The sequence below is a fragment of the Notolepis coatsorum genome, assembly GCF_963971535.1.
Source record: "Notolepis coatsorum genome assembly, chromosome: 20".
In the NCBI taxonomy this organism is placed as follows: Eukaryota; Metazoa; Chordata; class Actinopteri; order Aulopiformes; family Paralepididae; genus Notolepis; species Notolepis coatsorum.
In genome coordinates, this window is record NC_140184.1 from 18,017,666 (window position 1) to 18,038,770 (window position 21,105).

General features: G+C 43.1%; 1 protein-coding gene across 1 annotated transcript in view; it reads left to right on the forward strand.

The window, feature by feature from the left end:
* Positions 1-4,594, forward strand: part of ntrk3b (neurotrophic tyrosine kinase, receptor, type 3b) — a gene marked incomplete at both ends in the record, with an annotated part of 88,284 nt that extends 83,690 nt beyond the window's left edge. The window contains 1 exon segment of the mRNA XM_084337062.1: positions 4,409-4,594. Within this exon segment, the coding sequence (XP_084193188.1) occupies positions 4,409-4,594 (186 nt within the window).
* Between the last annotated feature and the right edge of the window lie 16,511 nt (positions 4,595-21,105).

The window sequence follows — 21,105 nt, forward strand, 5'->3', positions numbered from 1 at the left end:
ACAGAAAGGCAGACAGAAAGCTTGCTACCTAGCATGCTAACATTACCTTGTTTGCACCAGGAAATGTGTATGCATTCTCTCTCTCTCTCTCTCTCTCTCTCTCTCTCTCTCTCTCTCTCTCTCTCTCTCTCTCTCTCTCTCTCTCTCTCTCTCTCTCTCTCTCTCTCTCTCTCTCATTCCCGTGTGTGTGTGTGTGTGTGTGTGTGTGTGTGTGTGTGTGTGTGTGTGTGTGTGTGTGTGTGTGTGTGTGTGACGTATGTGTGTGTGTGTGTGTGTGTGTGCGCGTGCGTGTGTGCATGTGTGTGTGTTGCTCACTCAGCCAGCACACAGCCAACTTTTCATGAGGTTTCTACACCCCAATGAGATATACTGCCACATATCTTCACCATATGTTCATCATACCTGAATGATGTCTACTTTGAATATGATGCACACCTGCCACATCCATGAAGATGTTAGGAATCTGACCGACAGTCAGGACCACTGTATCCTCTGTTGGGGTCTGAACCATGCCTGCCAATGGTGCTGAAGATGGTAACGCCTGACATGGTGCTGAAGCCTGTTCAAGCTGCTGCGGTCAGGCAAGCGCCTACGCACACACGCAGCAAGAACAGAGAGACTAAGGCTCAGCTTCTTCCCCCAGGCCATCAGAACAATGAACACTGATCTCTCCACACACAAGCACACATGAACACACACATACACTCACACAACACAACATTCTGCAGTCGCACACACACAAACGCACCACAGGTCACTTTAAACACACAAGAAAAGGACACTTTAAAGGAAGGAAAAGGTCACTTTAAGAAAATAACTTGTTGTGATTGTTGTATAGTATAGTTAGTAACAGCACGTATAGCATATAGGGACATAGAAGAAAAACTGCACATTGTTTTTTTTTTTTTTTTGGTCTTTTTCCCCCTCCATTTTCCTCCGATTTTCTCCCATCCCAATGTTAGTCGTATGCCAATTCCCAGTCCCTTCCTGGTCGCTGCGCACTTACCCCCCACAGTCAGATCATCTGGGAGAGTGGAGGCTACCACGTGCTTCCTCCGACACACGTCCAGCCAATCACCGCTTCTTTTCACCTGGCAGCGCGGATTCTTATCGAGGGGGCGTAGCGTGTGGGAGGACCACACTATCCCCCTCGAGTCCTATCCGCGCTTAGCAGGCGCCCCGACCGAACTGTAGGAGTCGCTGTTTACAACGACCCGGACCCATCCCGCCAGCTTCTCCCACCCTCTAATACAGCCAATTGTATTAGTGCAGACGGCCAGCCAAGCTGGTGACAACCCCGGAGCTGTGAGCTGGATTCGAACAGGCGAATCCAGCTCACAGCTCCGGGGTTGGTGACGAACGCAATCTCCGCTCGGCCACCTAACCGCCCAAAAAACTGCACATTGTATAGGTATGTAGTAGCCTGCATAGGATCCAGTGCCTTTAAGCGATTTATTAACATGTCTATTTACCATGTCTATTCTAGTTATCTTTTTATTATTATTACTATTACTATTGTTTTTATTGCACAATCGAAGTGGGCATGGCCAACCGCATTTCACTGTATGCCCTGGTATGTATGTGATGAATAAAACTCTTGAGTCTTGAATCTTGAAGATGTTAACACCTGACAATATCGCTGAATATGGTAACGCCTGACAATGAAGCTGAAGATGGTAATGCCTGACAATAGTGCTGAAGGTGGTAAGCCTGACAAGATTGTCCCAAGCTGTCACAGCAGCTGAGAGTCCTGCATTACACCATGCTGCTGCGATATGCACAAGACACCCAAGAGGCCTGTGGTGATGGTGATAGCCTCTCAGCCGGCCTCTACCCATGTACAGTAGGAGGAGCGTCTGGTGAGGAGGACTCGTCGACCTTGGATGATGAGACTCTGCTAAATGAGCACCAGCATGACCGCAATCCATCCAGCCCTTGCGCTAACTGGGTGAGTGGGGGAAGGAGACACTCTGTGAAACCATTGCATGGCAATGTGGCGGCAGCTCTTAGCTTCCTAGTTCTCCCCCTCTCTCCAGTGGTGAAGGTTAACTGGCTAGACCAGGAGCAAGCAGCCACTACCCCTGGAAGCCTCCATCACTCCAGTGGTCCAGTATGTGGTCCACAAACTCGGGGAGAGAGTGGCTAGGCTTCACCACCAGTTCCTACAGCTCCCCCACCGATGAACTTTCAACTTTGAAGCTGAATCTTGTAGCGGTGGCGCTTAACATCCCACTTCCCCTTCTCCTTTGAGTGGTTGAAGATAACCGTTTGGATCATGACCAAACAGCCGCCAACCCAGACATAATTTTCTCTGCCCTGGTGTTCAAAGAATTGATGAAGTAAATATGCGACTACCCGAGATGTTAAAGCAGCACAGAGAGAGGGAGGCCGACTAGTTTACCTTCCACTTCACTCACCTTGAAGGCTGTCATCAAACACCCGCACCCCCCCCCCACTTCTGACCCCGTTGTTTCTCCTATTACTGTAGGCTCTGTAAAGTACGCCTCTCAGTATGCCTCTAAATTGTACTTGAATGTACCATTAGGAGGGCTGGGGTTTGGGATGTTTTTGCCTCCCAAGGAAAACACATGATGCCTGTTCTGATTCTCGCTGGAACTGGGAGTAGATGCTGTAGCCCAGAGCTTGTGGGCCACAGTCGTTAGCCTTCCCTCCACCCCGTCGAGCCCCATTTATCAACAGGGTCAAAGTGTCAATGCGCTCGGTGGCCCTGCACTGCCAATACGTGGCTTGTATGCATGGCTGCATCATGGTCTTCTCCCCGTCCCTTTGTCATGTTCTGCCTTAGGAGAATACAGCAGGGGACACACACGCCACTGTGGATACATGGGGCTATCGTGGACAGGGTGAGCAGTTTTAAGTACCTGGGAGTCCACATCACAGAGGACCTGACATGGACAACACACATACACACTGTGGTAAAAAAGGCAAAGCAGCGCCTCTATCACCTGAGACAATTAAGGAAGTACAGAGTATCGGGGAAGATACTCCACTCCTTCTACTCCGGGGCTGTAGAGAGCATCCTGACTGGGAACATCACTGCCTGGTTTGGAAACTGCACTGCCCAGGACAGGAAGGCCCTACAGAGAGTGGTGCGCTCAGCAGAGCGTACTACGGGTATTGCACTACCACCCCTGCAGGACTTATACAATATGAGGTGCTAATCCAGAGCCTGCAGAATAATGAAGGACCCTCACCACCCCAACAATAGCCTGTTCAAGCTGCTGCCGTCAGGCAAGCGCCTCCGCATACACCCTGCAAGAACAGAGAGACTCAGGCTCAGCTTCTTCCCCCAGGCCATCAGAACACTGAACACTGATCTATTCACACACAAGCACACATGAACACACCCACACACACCACACATTCTGCACTCTCTCACACACAAACACACCACAGGTCAATTTAAACACATAAGAAAAGGTCACTTTAAAGGAAAGAAAAAAGGTCACTTTAAAGGAAAAAAAACTAAAACATAACTGGATGTTTTTGTATAGTATAGTTAGGATAGCATAGTGACATAGAGTATAACTGTATATTGTATAGTAGTGTACATAGACTCATTACCTTTTGTATTTTATCTTAGTACTTTTAGCATGTCTATTTTTTTCTATTCTATTTTATTCTATTATTATTTGTATTTTTTGCACAATCGAAGCAGGCATGGCCACCTTCATTTCACTATATGTCTTGTATATGTATGTGATGAATAAACCTCTTGAATCTTGCCTGAGGGACATGCTACCCGTCCTTCTGGCAGTTGGTGTTGGATTCAAGGAGGATGTGAAGGGGGTATGAGAGGTCCCTTTTGCTTTTTTATTTTTATTTTTTTACTTTTCCCTCCCTGTTTTCACCTTTAGTGAATTGGGGTTTGAGTCTTTATCATTACCTCCTTTATTTTATTCATGGTGCAGGACAAGGAGGCATACCCCAGTGAGCCGCCTGATCTGTGTGAAATGTTACTCTCTTGTGTGTTACATGAGTAGTTTCAACGGGGTATACACTTTTGTTCTTCAGCTTTGAAGTGAAGTGCTAACAATATATAACGGCAGAGATTAAACCCTTAATGCATCTCTAGTTATATGAGTTAGTGCAAAGCTGAATCTTCAAAGCTGATGCCCGCCAAACTATTTGTTTGCTGAATGAACCAGAATAGGCAGGGATATGTGGCAGTATATACCCTTGGGGGTATAGACTTGTGTTCAGGAGCAAGGCTGTTCAGGAGTACCCATAGTGCTAGCTTTTGAAGCTGTGCTCTTCAAAAGTGAATGTACTGTATTGTGTTTATGATCCACAAAATGCTGAGATGATAATTTTGTATTTGGCAAGTTCTCAATCTCTCATCCACACTCCCTGTGTTTCTCTCTTTTTACCTTACTCCCACCCCCAGGTCATAGAGTGCATAACCCAGGGTCAGGTTCTAGAGAGGGCCCGGTCCTGCCCCAAGGAGGTATATGACATCATGCTGGGCTGCTGGCAAAGGGAACCGCAGCAGCGACTCAACATCAAGGACATTCAGAAGGTCCTGTTCGCAATGGGCAAAGCCACACCCGTCTACCTGGATATCCTTGGATAGCACTGGTCCGATCTGGCCTGTTCCTCACCAGACAGACAGACAGACAGACAGACAGACAGACAGACAGACAGACAGACAGACAGACAGACAGACAGACAGACAGACAGACAGACAGACAGACAGACAGACAGACAGACAGACAGACAGACAGACAGACAGACAGACAGACAGACAGACAGACAGACAGACAGACAGACAGACAGACAGACAGACAGACAGACAGACAGACAGACAGACAGACAGACAGACAGACAGACAGACAGACAGACAGACAGACAGACAGACAGACAGACAGACAGACAGACAGACAGACAGACAGACAGACAGACAGACAGACAGACAGACAGACAGACAGACAGACAGACAGACAGACAGACAGACAGACAGACAGACAGACAGACAGACAGACAGACAGACAGACAGACAGACAGACAGACAGACAGACAGACAGACAGACAGACAGACAGACAGACAGACAGACAGACAGACAGACAGACAGACAGACAGACAGACAGACAGACAGACAGACAGACAGACAGACAGACAGACAGACAGACAGACAGACAGACAGACAGACAGACAGACAGACAGACAGACAGACAGACAGACAGACAGACAGACAGACAGACAGACAGACAGACAGACAGACAGACAGACAGACAGACAGACAGACAGACAGACAGACAGACAGACAGACAGACAGACAGACAGACAGACAGACAGACAGACAGACAGACAGACAGACAGACAGACAGACAGACAGACAGACAGACAGACAGACAGACAGACAGACAGACAGACAGACAGACAGACAGACAGACAGACAGACAGACGGACAGAGGGACGGATAGACAGACAGACAGACAGACAGACAGACAGACAGACAGACAGACAGACAGACAGACAGACAGACAGACAGACAGACAGACAGACAGACAGACAGACAGACAGACAGACAGACAGACAGACAGAGGGACGGATAGACTGACCGACCAACGAAACCAGGAAAAACCAAACAACCTGCTCCACTGTCAAAACACCTACGCGTTTGAGAAGGACTTAAGTGCCTGCAACACTTTTCGATACACTGGATAAAAAGTATCAAAAAACACGCACTTTTACATTTTGTTTACTTACATATACGATGTATAGTTACGAAGAAGACTTTTTTCTCAAAAACTGCAAAAAAAGAATCACACTAAAAACCGAAACTAAAAAGGGAAGTAGTGAAAAGAGAGAAGGGAAGTTGGATCAATGTTTGCTCATGATGACAACATGAGAGAGAATATTCTATCCTGGGTTTTGTTTTATAAATATATATAGATATATTACATATATTTTATATTTATTTACTTTTTTGTCAAGGTATTGAAAAGTCTGCCATGTGTGCTGCCAAGCGCTTGGCCCCATTTGAAGATGGCATCGACTAAGTATTGGCAGGGACTAGTCAAAGGAAGCCTTAACGCTCTCTGATGGGATGAAACTCTGAGCTCTGATGGGGGTCCTCGTTTCTCTCGGATAAACACTGGATGGACGAAAAGCGAAACCTCGTTAGAGGCCCTACCCAATCAGACAAACAACCTACAAATCTATTTTAATTTAAATGAATGTAAATATTGTAAATTTCTATGTGTCGAAATTATGTTAACTTATTTTTTTTCTGAGGTTATTTGAGTTCATTTTTTTTCCTGACAGTGAGTAAATGGGCCGGGTCGTCAAAAGAATGGTGATGTTTGTTGATATTAGTTCTCATCATGATCGAGAGGGGATTCATCTATCCCAATGCTGATAGGTTCTCCCACTTAAGTGAGTGATAAAAGTGAATGGTTGGTTGAAGCCCATTGAGACTAAATAGAGAGAATGTGGAGTAGTTGCTCCAAATGTTGTTTCACCATGAGGTGATCAAATCCTATATTAACTTTCCAGTTCATTTGCTTTTTATGGCTAGAATACTACGTTGATAACTTATATCCTCCACCCCACCCTTTGCCCGCCCCTCAACACACCCACACACATACACGCTTTGAGAAACTGTTGTCATTTTCATGCTTTTTGGTGTGAAACTGTGCTTTCCCACTCTTTAAGAAAACATTTTTGTAGCTGAAAGTATATATAATGATTTTTTTAGAAGCAGACGTGTGTAAAGCATACACAGTGTAAGGATGTGGATAACTCACAAAGGTTCTTGAATTGGTACCATCGGTATACTGTTATTTCAAATGTTTCAACAAAAAAAGGGAAAGAAAAACAAAAACAAAACATAATAACTTCTTATTTTCACTTTGTTGTTAATAGCAAAATTAAATGTTTCTGAGATGTTTCATAGTTGAATTAATTTTACGTCAATATGTTCCATGTCTCACTCATTTCTTTCCCGTCCTGCGCTAATGGCCTTTGCATGTTCAGCGAGTTGAGGTTTCACACACAATTAGGTGATTTTAAATAATCAATGCTGTTATGAACAGTTAGGGAGCCTCGGAGGCAGGTAGATTACCATGTTGTCTTTGTTTGTTTATGTTTTATTTGTTTAGATTTCTTCTAGATCACCATGTTAATGCATTCATATATAGTGCATCAAAAACAAATACTCAAGTGGAAAAACAAATTACCTGTCATTATCTCTGCTCCTGTATACCCTGTGTTCCGTGCGCTCACAAACATACAGTGGTCACTATTTGAAGATGAAAACCCCTGCGAGTAGGATTTCGACATCAATATATCATCGTCAATTAGCCTTTTTCACTTCACCGCCATCTTCATTTTTGTAATGGTTATGAACGCATTTGAATGAACAGATGATTAATTCACTTCCATGTATTTCAAAACAGGAAAACTACTGTGGTGAAGAACAATCTGAGTCAGGTAATCATGAGTCTGTAATTCCGATAGTGTATTCTGCCTGTTGTTTTGACAATTTTGCTTCTTGAAGTGGCATTTTTATAGCAACATCAAAGTGTACAGGCACTTCCGCGTCTGTAGGCCTACCACTCATTGCATTAAAGTCGACCGACATTGCAGCAATGTGAATGAGGCTAATTCAATGTCCATACTTTGACAGGATTACAACAAAAACCCTGGAGAGACCAATGAGAATGGATTGACGAGACCACAGCCTCTATATTGTATTTACAGTATATCATGTGCCACTGGGTCGGATCCACAGGAGTTCTGCTACACATTTACATTTAGTCATTTAGCTGACACTTTTATCCAAAGGGACTCACAAGTTCTGTACAACAAGTCAGCAGAAAGGGTACAGTGTACAAATCTGTGGCAAACTGCGTTACGGCGCAAAACAAAACTTTCTTTTTCCACGAAAACAACTTCAAGTCCATGGTTAGCGAAAGCTGTTAACCCTCTCGCTGCTTCTTCAAAACAAATCCACATGGGGTGTTGCCAGGGGACAGGAACAAACTGAAAACAAACGGATCTCATTTGCAACAAGAAGCAACAGGGTGTCTGGGAAATGGGACAATTGCGCTACCAAGCATTTTGAAACTAACCTGACGATGATATATGATATATTATTGTTGCAAGTTTTACACATACTGTAGGGGCTTTTAGTCAGTCATGACAAATGCAGACTGCTTGTAAAGTCCTCCCAGGGACTAAAGCCAACATTAATGACCATTTTACTACTAAGTATTTTGTATGAAAGGCGGAGTTGAAGCAGCTGTGTACTTCAATAGTCACTGAGTTGCCCGGAAGACTGATTTGTTGTGTATTATCTTCAAGACATTATGACACTGAGAGTCAAGCTTTTGCAGGGTATTGTAATCATTTCATGGTGAGTTGAATATTCTTTAATTTTCTTGGATGAACTAACTAAATACTCTTTTTGAAGCAAAGTTGGCATATTATCATGTACACATGTTATGTACAGTATATACAAATGTGGTATAAATGCAGTATATAAAAGACTGGTATTACATGATAGATCTTTGTATTAATGTGACTCTCTTAAGAAAATGTCTTCAAACAATCAGCCCATCTTGTTTTCCACTTTGTCTTGTGTTATAAAGATGTGCGAGTTTGGAAAACCCTGTCTTATCTAAATGTCTTACTGTCAAGAGAGCTGGATAGCGGTAAACTACCATTGCATTTCAAACCATCCATTTGAAGCGTAATGTAAAGTTCTCCCAGGTGTGGAATTAAGAATGGACCAGTCAGCCAAAAGGAATATTACGTGTTCATCAGAGATATTTTGGCTCGGGAGACATAATGGAATGGCTACTCCTGTATCCTCTGACTATTAAAGGGATAATACACCCTGACATAGGATTTACATGTTATATTTATAATAGTGTCCAGTTCAGTTTTGTACAAGTCTCTCTTTTAACAATTTATGTAAAAAATATTATTTCCATGGCAAGCCGTTTGGACTAAGACAGTTTCAACCAATGTTTGTGAACATGAGCTACTCTCTCCCAAAGCCAGAAACCAGAGAAGTAAGAATCAAACTTGTGATGTCATCAAGTATAAAGTGCGGAGCTGCTCCATTAACCCTTTCACTACCACACTACCAAAGGGTTAACCCGTTCACTACGACAATACAGAAGGTTAACATGTAATGTGGTAGTGAAAGGGTTAACAATGGAGGGGAGACTGATTTTGTGGACCCACAGATTAGATTAAAATGTATTTATGTCATTATACAGCAAAAGTACAGTTCAATGGTAATAAGTTGGCATCTAACCAGAGTGCAAATTATAACAGTTAAGTGCAATAGCAATATAAAATGTACAGGTGATTAAACTGGAGTATAAATAAATGAGTACTACTGAGTAATAATGTTAATCAGATGTATGTACAGTGATACAGGTATAAAAATACTATGGTAGTAAGCCATATGGCCAGCGGTATATACTGTATATAATATAGTAACAGTAGATAAGGGATATATAGTATATACAGATATAGATATAGTATATACAGGTATGTAAAAAGGACTTATGCAAGTATATTCAGACATAATTATGTGAATAAATATATATACTATATATATATATATATATATATATATATATATATATATATATATATATATATATATATATATATATATATATATATATATATATATATATATATATATATATAATATACATGCATTATTGTACATGCTATCATACAGAGTCATAAAGGTAGACTATAGTTTGAGGTAGGTAACGTTTTCTTCCAAATGAGCTTTATTCTAGTAGTAGTGTAGGTTCTAAAACAAAATAATGTACCTATGAAATCAGAACGTTCCCCTGGGTGCTCTCAGTGTCATCTAATTCATTGTCTATGGAGCAGCTTCAGACTTTATACTTGGAAGACATCACAAGTTTGAGTTTTAGCACTCTAGTTTTGGGATATGGGAGAGAGTTCCTCATTGTAATTCATATTTTTGTACTGTCTTAGACCAGAGGAATAACATATGAAAATCTGGAATTGGGGCGTAGTGCCCCTTTAAGTGGAATACCAGAGACACTCTACTTGATGATGTCATCAAGAGATAAATCCTGGGGCAGCTCTATAGGGAGTGAACAGGACATTACTCCCAGGACACTATGAAAGTACCCATGGCTGATTGTACTGGGATAGGGCACATTTTCTGTAGCCCTATATTTAAATAAAAGTCAATACCTCAAACAAAATGTTGTATTACACAAGCCTACAAAGTCGGTTACTAGTTCATTGTCTATGTGGACCAACTCCAAACTCTCAAGTCTTGACGCTCTGACGTCCAGCTTAGGGAGACAGTTGTCTATAGATATTGACTGACCTCACAGACACTTTGAATAGTAACTTCTGTTTTAGGTTGGAATTTGGACCTACAATAATGACCAGGGATCGTTTGAGTCAATATTAATGTCACCCTGAATCTGGTGGCCTGGATGAATACTATGGAATTGCCAGCCTGATGCATTACTGCAGCTGCGCCCCCTCACCCCTCACACACACACACACACACACACGCACGCACGCACGCACACACACACACACACACACACACACACACACACACACACACACACACACACACACACACACACACACACACACACACACACACACACACACACACACACACACACACACAGACACACACCGTAATCACGTGTCTGCCTGCTTGATTCTCTAGTTGTTTTGTATTATCATGCATGGGCCCACTACTCACTCCTGAGGTCCAGGTGATGCTGTGCTGCCTTCAACCTTGTATCTTAACCCTGACTTGATAACATAGTCTGATGGAACAGTCTGTGTGCAGGATGGGAGCAATACACGTTGCTGTAGTGTGGCAGCAGCAATACAACAACGCAATTCTTTATATGTCTACTTTATTTTGAGGTTGTTTTTCTCTATATTATATCAAATGAAAGAACTGGACTAGGTTACTAACAGGACCTCAAAACAACCGGCTGCAGTGAGCTTGTTACTAGGTTACTAACTGGACCTCAAAACAACAGGCTGCAGTGAGCTTGTTATTAGGTTACTAACTGGACCTCAAAACAACCGGCTGCAGTGAGCTTGTTATTAGGTTACTAACTGGACCTCAAAACAACCGGCTGCAGTGAGCTTGTTACTAGGTTACTAACTGGACCTCAAATCAACAGGCTGCAGTGAGCTTGTTACTAGGTTACTTGAAAATATGAATTGCGCCAAATTCTGAAAGAAAACTGAAACAGTGTATGTGGAATGGCATCATATCATATCATAATGGGGTAAATGGACTGCATTTATATAGCACTTTTATCCAAAGCATTTTACAATGTATGCCTCACATTCACACACTAACGGTGGAGGCATTGACATTGAGGATGACATTTTCCACCTCAACATAAACAGCCTACAAAACAAATTGGATGAAATCAAACAATTATTCATAAATGGTAAGGCAAACATACTGTGCTTCTCAGAAACGAAGCTTGACGATTCTGTAAAAGATCCAGAGATAGAGATTGAGAACTACTCAATAATCAGGAATGATAGGAACAAACATGGAGGTGGTGTCTGTATGTTCATACACAAAGACACCAAATTCATCAACAGAACTGACCTGAATCATGAATCAATTGAAACTGTATGGGTGGAAATCTTATTCGAAAGGGCGCAATCCCTACTAGTTGGCTCAATCTACAGACCGCCAGATAATAGTGGCTTTTATGATACACTTGACAGGTGTTTAGCTGGAGTTGAGGATGTAGACAAAATTCTTGTTGGAGACTGGAACACAGATATGCAACAAAAAGATGCACCCGTCTTCAAGTCATTCACTGCCTCAGCCAGCTAATCACCCAACCCACACGTGTATGTGAATCAACTCAGACTACCATTGACCTCATCCTGACCTCCGACAATTCCAAGATCTCCAATAAAGGGGTTATAGCATGCGGGTTAAGTGATCATTATATGATATTCTGTATGCGCAAAAAGCTAAAACAAAAGGCTGGCTGTCACAAAACAGTCACATCTAGAGACCTCAAAACCTACTCTAGCGAGGCCTTTAACCTTGAACTGGAGAGTCTGGACTGGTCAGATGAACTCAATGGTACACTGGTTGAAGAAACATGGCTTGGTTTCAAAACCAAATTTTCAACAACGACATGGCCCCCCTAAGAACCACCAGGGTAAAAAATCGCGCTGAGCCGTGGATGCTCTCCGAAATACTGGCCGCTATGAAAACCAGAGACAAAAAATGCTCTGAGTTTCGTAAAAGTCAGTCAAAGCTTACTAAAAGCACGAGCAGTGAACTCCAAGCCCACGTGACGGAACTCAAACTGGAAATAAACAGACTAAGAAACGACGTAAACTCCATGATCTAAACTGCAAAAAAGAATTTCATCAATGACAAAACTGAGGAAAACAAAAACAAACCATGTGAACTTTGGAAATTACTCAATAATTGACTAGGCTGCAGTAAAAAACTTAAAACCAGATTCTCAAACATAAACATAAAGACGGACAACACGCTCATCACAGACAAGCTGGATGTAGCCAATTACTTAAACATTTTCTTCACAAACATAGCCACAACACTGGTAAACAAACTACCCTCCCACTCAGGGCATTATGGGGTAGAACACATAGTAGCTTACTACAAAAACCTAGGGGTCCGCAAAGACGACTTCAAGCTGGTATGGTAATGGTAACAACAGATGAGGTACTCAAAAAACTGAGCGCCCTCCAACCTAACAAGGCCACTGGCCATGACAACATCCCCTCCAAATTCCTCAGAGACTCAGCAGCTGCCATCACCCCAGTCATTACACACATAATAAACCTCTCCATAAAACAGGGACACATCCCCAAGGACTTCAAAATTGCGAGGGTGACCCCTCTGCACAAAAAGGGCAGCAAATTAGACCCAGGCAACAACGGCCCTGTTTCTATTCTTACCTCCATCTCGAAAGTCATGGGAAAAATAGTCTACGAACAGGTTGAAAAGTACCTAGCGGGAAAAAATCGAATCTACGAATTCCAATCTGGCTTCAGAACATCCCACTACACTGACACATGCCTTCTCTATTTGAACGACCACATCAAACAAGAGGTGGATGCAGGCAAATACTGCGGCATGGTCATGCTGGACCTACAAAAGGCCTTCTCGACACTGTCGATCACTCCATTTTGATTGACAAGCTAAAAGCAATTGGTTTTGATAGTCTAACAGTGAGCTGGATGCAATCCTACCTTGAGGGGAGGGAACAGATGGTGGAGGTAAACGGTACTCTACCCCCCCCCCCCCCCCCCCCCCCCCCAGTGAGCTGTGGTGTTCCACAAGGAAGCATACTAGGACCGCTACTGTTCCTAATTTATGCAAATGTCATGTCGTCAACTTGTGACTGCAACTTGTTCCTGTTTGCGGACGACTCAGCCCTGCTGGTCTCTGACAAGAACAAGTTACAGGTTGAAAAAACCCTCAGCTCGGAACTAGGCAAAATCTGCATATGGCTCGCTGATAACAAACTATCATTACACATGGGCAAAACAGAGTCCATTCTCTTCGGTTCAAATAACAAACTCAGCAAGACCGAGGGCTTCTCAGTTACAGTGGGTGACAATATTGTCACAAGGAAAGATGAAATTACCTACCTGGGCTCCATCCTAGAGGCTAATCTTTCCTGTGACAAAATGGCATCCAATGTAATAAAAAAAGTCAACCAACGAACTCGATTCTTGTACCGGATCTCCTCTCTGGTAAACAAGAATACCCTGAAGACTCTGGCAGGAGCACTCATTCAAGGGTACTACGACTATGCTTGCACCTCATGGTACCAAAGCACCTCAAAGGCGCTAAAAACAAAATTACAAACATCTCAAAACAAACTGGTCAGACTACTGCTTGACCTTACTCCTAGAACCCACCTCACCCCTGCCCACTTTGACAACCTAGGATGGCTTAGAGTAGACGACAGAGTACAGCTACTTGCAATGGGCCTGGTCTACAAGATACACTACACGACCAAGGTACCCATGTACATGTCAAAATACTTCCCAAAGGTCAGTGAATACCACGATCACAACACCAGAGGGAGCTCCACAAATCATGTTAAACCCAGATTCGGCTCAAACAAGGGACTAAACACGTTTCGCAATTATGCCACATCAATGTGGAATGCCCTACCCAAAGATGTAAAGGAATGTGAATCACTACCCACTTTCAAAACCACTCTCAAAGAACACCTACGGGGGACTGCAATTCGAAACTGGCCCCTGTAAATGTCCTAACCCAACCCCCTCCAATGTACAGTAAATGACCAAGTATGGTTTTGTCAATATTCCAATGTACAGTTTTGCTTGTACAGTTGTACAGTGTCCAATCACCCACCCACCCCTCCTACCCAACCCCCCCCCCCCCCCCCACCCCACCCACCCAACCACCTCCAATGTACAGTCCCACCACCCCCCCCCAACCCCACCCCACCTACCCAACCTCCTCCAATGTACAGTTTCTACGTCAAATGTATATACTCTCTTCTCTGGACTCTTTTTGTATCACAAACAGTACTGTATTTGCAAATCTGGTATGTCATAAATGTATAGATGTAGCAGTACTGTCTATCTGTATGTCTGTTTTTTTACACATCGGTATCGGTCCGATATCAAGATAGGGCCGATATAATTTTTTTTTTTTTTTATGTTTTTTTATTTTTTTTTTTAGATGTTTTGGCCTTAAATAGTTTCAAAATATCAGTCATTTCTGAAAATAAGTTACAAAAGTAAAAAAATTATGCGTTTTGGAAAATAGCTCTTTATTTGATTATCATAAAAAAGTGTTTTCTATACAGAGATATCGACATCGGTTAATATCGGTATCGGCCAGAACAGCAATATTAATATCGGTTATCGGTATCGGCCACAATTTTCACATCGGTGCATCACTACATATATGTCCTGATGAATTGAAAATGGGGGACCCTGATGTAAACAAGACGAAAGTCTTTTTCTGGTCTGCATCCCCTTAACAATTGTGTGTATTGAGCTGTACTATATTGTACCCATTCTGCAATCTGTTAATAAAGTTTTCAATCAATCAATCAGGCATGCAAGGTGCCAACCTGCTCGTCGGGAGCAGCTAGGGGCTAAGTGTCTAGCACAAGGATGGAACCGGGGAACCTTGAGATTACCAGACGAGCGCTCTACCTCCTGATCCACTGTCACCCCATGTTGTTTGGTTACATACTTGGCAGAACAACAATAAACACAAATAGTACAATGAGACTTGATGACAATCTATGGATGACAATGCTTGACATAACAATAATGTCACCACCGATTGTTCTACACCAGCATAATTGTGTTGCATCCCCTCAATCTAATGAGAATGGAGACAGCCCCCAAGCTGAGAGATGTGAGGTGACAGGGTTTCCGTTAGCCGGTATTTACCGGCCAATGGCCGTCTACAATTTCAATCGGCTGGCCAATATAAATCTTGACGGCGATCGTGGCCGGTAAAAAATAAGAAATAAAGTGACTGACTTGGCTTAGGCCTAGCTACTACATAGACTACTGCCCTGTCCTGTGACGCGTCTCTACTTTTCGTAGCTCCATTTCTGCAGACCCCTCTCTGATTGGTTGAGCCCATTTCTGCAGACCCCTTTCTGATTGGTTGAGCGAAGCCCCTCTCTGATTGGTTGAGCGATTGGTTTAGCTCATCACGCGGTAAAAGGCGAATGTAATTGTAACTGAGGGGTACAATTCCCTGACTGTATTGTTAGATATGATATTTAATACCACTACCTCTTGTACTTTAACTTCTGGCCATCCAGTACATGATATAAGTATGATGAACACTTTCCCACCTGATGAAACGAATCCACACAAATGTACCAAATCGAAGGTTTAATATAGCAAAAGGTATATACAACATTCACTTAATTACATTTATGATTTGAAATATGCACTTTTATGGCAAATGAGTATTCGTAGGTAAATCAACATTGAATGTCCAATCTCTGGTTACGCAGGGAGTAAGTATACAACCTGGAATATTTAGGAAACTATAGCGATGGTACTTAGATGATTATAGCTGGATACACTAAGGGGGGGGGGGTGTCCCGCTGGTTGTAAGACAGTAGGAGGGGGGGGTTAGAGAAGCCGCTGGCGGTATCCCATCTGGCCGACGGTTTCTTGGGAGAATTCAAAGTCTTGAACACGGTGCCCACAGAACCTCGGTCCGCAGACGAATACAGCTGGACCCTCTGTGGACGGTAGCTGCCGGTCCACAACGGAGAGACGTGAGGCGACCTCACTGGTGTAGAGCGCCGTCTCACCTGGAGTCCTCTCCGGGGGGTAGTTCCAACACTCCGCAGTGTTGGCCTTTATCCATGGAATAATCAAAGCACCCAAAGCATAATCCAAGCCGTGGAAGGCTCGCCGTCGTCCGGGTAGAATAATCCAATATACAGGTCCAGTCGCCCTGGCCCGGAGCTCCTCGGATGCAAGCACCACTAGGGGTCTGCCCCGCCTGGTTAAGCGTCCAGATAACGTCAGGAACGATGGGGGTACTGATAACTTTAGAACTCTAACCGAACGATGCACCATACATAAATAGACTATTATTAGCTTAATAGAATACGTCCAACTCGACGGTATAGTGCCAACTATGACTATTCAACTATTAATCTACACGATATCTCAATGCCTATTCTGGGCCAAGTAGGCCTTACTACACCACACGTGCGTCGTGGGGAGGCTTCGCGTCTGTCACTCTGTTGGAGGGTAAAGAACTGGACTAAAAGAAAGTTCTACTTTACTTGCGCCATATATATATGCGCTATGAACATATTCCTGCGCGGAACCGGGGCTTGCCACGACATGTTGGGCGGCACGATTGAACTTGGACCTAGGGGTATGGCAACCTGGCGCCAGGTTCTCGTCCAATGGTAGAATGAAACTATTATGGGCTGTTTAGTAGACTAAAGGGATATTCAGTGCATATTGTACAAGGAATATACAGGGGATATCAAACGATATACAAATACAATTAAATATATATATATAAATAAATATATATATTCGGTTTAATCTGATCCTTCACAACAGTAATGTTATCATATCAAGAAGATAAAAAGAAATGTACTACCAGATTCGCGTATAACGTTATTTCCCGTGACTTTGCGGTTTATTCATAACGTTATGCACATTTCACAACACAGCCAGCTGTCAGAAACTGTACATTGTAACGTTATATAATAACGTTATGTTATTTCGCGGTTTATTCACATAACGTTATTTCACGTGACATGTTCAACACAGCCCAGCTGTCAGAAACTGTACATTGAAGGGGGTTGAATCACTGTTTAGTGTTTACACTCCCCACTTACTGTACTGTAACTGTACCATGACGCACTCCCCACTTACTGTAACTGTACCATGTTCTACATATAACCTCATCTCATGCACCTTGTTGTGTATCCTGTTTCTTTTTCCTCATTATATTCAGAGTTAATTATATTGTTTACACTGTCTTTCTTCTATTATAACCCTGCCCATTTGATGTTCCCAAATCATATTCAGAAAGTATCACAGAGACTTCTATTGACCAAGGAATTAGTTATTATTAGTAAGACACAACTTTTCCGTAGCAATCCGACATTGACCACCAGACTCTCTCTTAAGGCATTAACTGGGTTAATTAATATAAATGTTATATTGTAACTGTCTAGTTACACATTGGTTCCGAAACATGTATGTTCCAGGCTGCAATTAAAACTTTGAATCTGAGAGAGCTCTGGTCAGCGAAGCCGGCGATGCAAGTGATTATTATTGGTTTTTAATGACAAACCAATTACATAATCCAACATATGTGTAAAGGCACACACAACATATTCCAGTTAACGGTATATTTTTTTAATGATTCGTTATGGCGTAATCAATACTTCCATGCGTATAAATTGCGTTCGCGACCTCCATGTTTTGGGGGTATTCATGAGAAAACTCGGATCCGGGATTCGGCTCCCATCCGTCGGGCAAGAACTGTGGGTTTTCAGCCTCTCTCTCTGGAGCTTAACGGAGTTTCGATTCCTGGCTAGAGGCGCTTATCGCGGCTCATGCGCATGCGCACGCTCGGCCAATCAGAGAGGGGTCTGCAGAAATGGGCTCAACCAATCAGAGAGGGGTCTGCAGAAATGGAGCTACGAAAAGTAGAGACGCTCCTTTGACGAGAGAGGGCGAGTGCATTTTCTGGCAGTGACATCACTTTCTGGCGACACAAGTTCAACAACAATCACAAAGCCCTCAGTTGCAGTATAGGCTACAGTAATGACGAGGCAGACATCCCTTTAAATACGAAATTCCATGTTAACAATGAAGCGTTATTGAAGACTCCTCTGACCGATAATTTTCCCTAATCATGTCTTCATTTCTTTATGATCGCACGTGTATTACATGATATGGCCGTTAAACTTTACATTCGGCTGGTAAATTCTAATCTTAACGGCCATGTTGGCCGTCCAGAAAAATGTGTAGTGGAAACCCTGAGCAGTGGTCATGGTTTAGCAGACTTGACGCACTAGCCTGTTCTCCATGCTTGACTTCAACCATTAATGTCAAGTAGAGAATTACAGAGCTATACTCTTAACAACACCATCATGAGTGTTATATGGCTCCAAACGATGGCATTTTCATCACGGCTGAAAGGGGTTACAGTATATTATACTGTCTTCATGGTGAATTAGGTGCTAATTGGGATGAAACCACCCAGCCAGACACAGCTTAATCCAGACGCAGGGAGATGATGAACATAGTCTGCCCCCCCTCCCCACACACAGACACAGACACAGAGGTACAGAGTAGTTTATCTGGACTGACCTGTTTTGACACACCTCTGCTTTATATACTGCACTGGTACAGACCTCTGCAGAAACAAATAAACAACAACTAAGTTCTAAGAGGCTCTAATTGAATGATTTACCTCAAAGTTCATCCAAAGATCCCTTGAGTCACCCTAGTGCTATAAATATGTAAGGGATATTGAACAGGCACAGTTCAATAGCACAGTTTAAATGACTGACGCGGGGGTTGGGAATTGCCAGAGGTGTAGCCAAGTATGTGTGTACTGTGTACGGTTGCTCTCTGTTTCTCCTTACCTCTTGCTCACGGCTGCTATGTGTCCTGTTATGCCTGTGTAGGTGTGTGTTGACTCTCCTTCCCTCTTGCTGCCCATGTCTACCCTCAGTTCTCTGATCCACTACTACCTTAACACATAGAGGAAGTGATTCAACCCCTACAGGGGCTTTTTTTTCATTCAGTAGCCTACATGGACATTTGTAGGACGCATGAACCGGTAATAGGTGCTTCAAGCAACACCGTTCTCTGCCTCTCCCTAATCATCACCTCAAACAGCATTAGCCACATTATCCTGCTTTCACTTGCAAAATATTAACAACAACGAAAGCCACTCCAGCTGCTAAAAAGAGCTATGATCCAGACATAAAAGTCTCAATGCTCCGCTAGTGGCTAGCTGCCACGCTGTTCCGAGATCTGCATCCCACAACTTGAATACTGATCCAGACTAGGTAGTGTGATACCTGCTTGTGCCATCTGAAATTGTTTTGGTGTGACTTGTACTATATGGAATTTGGTATGCCATAGCAGAGTCAACAAAGCATGCTGATTCCTACATCAAGGCTGACGTTTGCCAGGGCGCATGGAGCTAACTAGTAGGACTGCTAGAGTTAGCAAGGGTAGCCGCCTACTCACACCGGTAGGCCTACTAGCATTAGCTAGCTAGTGCAGCTGCCTACTTACACCGGTAGGCCTACTAGCATTAGCTAGCAAGTGTAGCCGCCTACTTACACCGGTAGGCCTACTAGCGTTAGCTAGCAAGTGTAGCCGCCTACTTACATATGCCACAGGCTACTCATGTCGTGGGTCTGGATGGTTTTGAGCTTTTTTTTTTTTTTTTTTTTTAAGATTATTTGAAACTTGTACCTTTCATCACTTCATCTCTTTGCTATGCAGACTTTGTACTTGGTGACACCGTAAGACTTTTTAGGTGCACACAGGAAACATGAAGGCTGAACACTCTTCAGATTTGTTCTTTTGTGCAGAAGTGAGGAGGCGAGCCCATTGAGAGAGAAAGCCAGGAGGGACAAAAAGAAGTAGACATGGATGGTTATATAATGAGTAGGCTGTGTCTGTTTTCCTATATCCACGGGCATGAAAGCTAGATGTACTGACCTTGATTAAGAACGCGGTACCCTTCCAATGATGAGTTGAAAAAATCATAAGCTTCCTGCTCAGCCAGCGTGAAAGCCCCCATACACATACACACACCCACCCACACACACACACACACATGCACGCACACACACTCAATCACCAAAAAGAAATTGTGATTTTCTTCTGGCCCTATCGCACCGTAGTGTAAAAACTGTTTTTGTTGAGTACCTGAATCTAAAGCTGCGTTCTCACCGCACAAGAAGAATGCTTTTGACTAATCCCCAAGGCACTGTTATCAACTGTGATTGAATAGAGCCTCCAATCCCCCAGAAGCTGGGATAACCTTCATCTTTCCCTTTTTTTCTATTTATACATCCCTTCTTCTCTTCTGTAGCCTATGCGTGACTCCTCAACAACAAGGTGTTTCAACTAAATATAATTTTTTTTAAAGAATAAAGACATACCTGTTAACTGTTTACCCCCTTCACATATGCGCACCATTTCCCCCGGTGGGCATGTGGTTCGGGGATATGAAAGCCTTCCCCTTGAAACAAAATGGGAAATTTCCACACCATTTGCTATGCAGCCAATCAGAGCGCAATGACCCAGATAAAGAGTATGATATTGATGGTGACAGCAATAAAGATGTATTTTCACCACAAGCCTCTCTCCTAATTAGAGTGATTTACGGAGGAAATAAAATGGATTTTGACTTGGCGTAGACTGGGCGGTGGAGGATTTAAACAAGAGAGAGTGACAGAGGGGTGCGAATGAGATGCAGAGGGCTGCTGTGGGTTAAGTGACTCCAGGGTCTGAGAATGGGTGGAAATTACCACTGAAATGAGTCAGAGTTTCTGGTG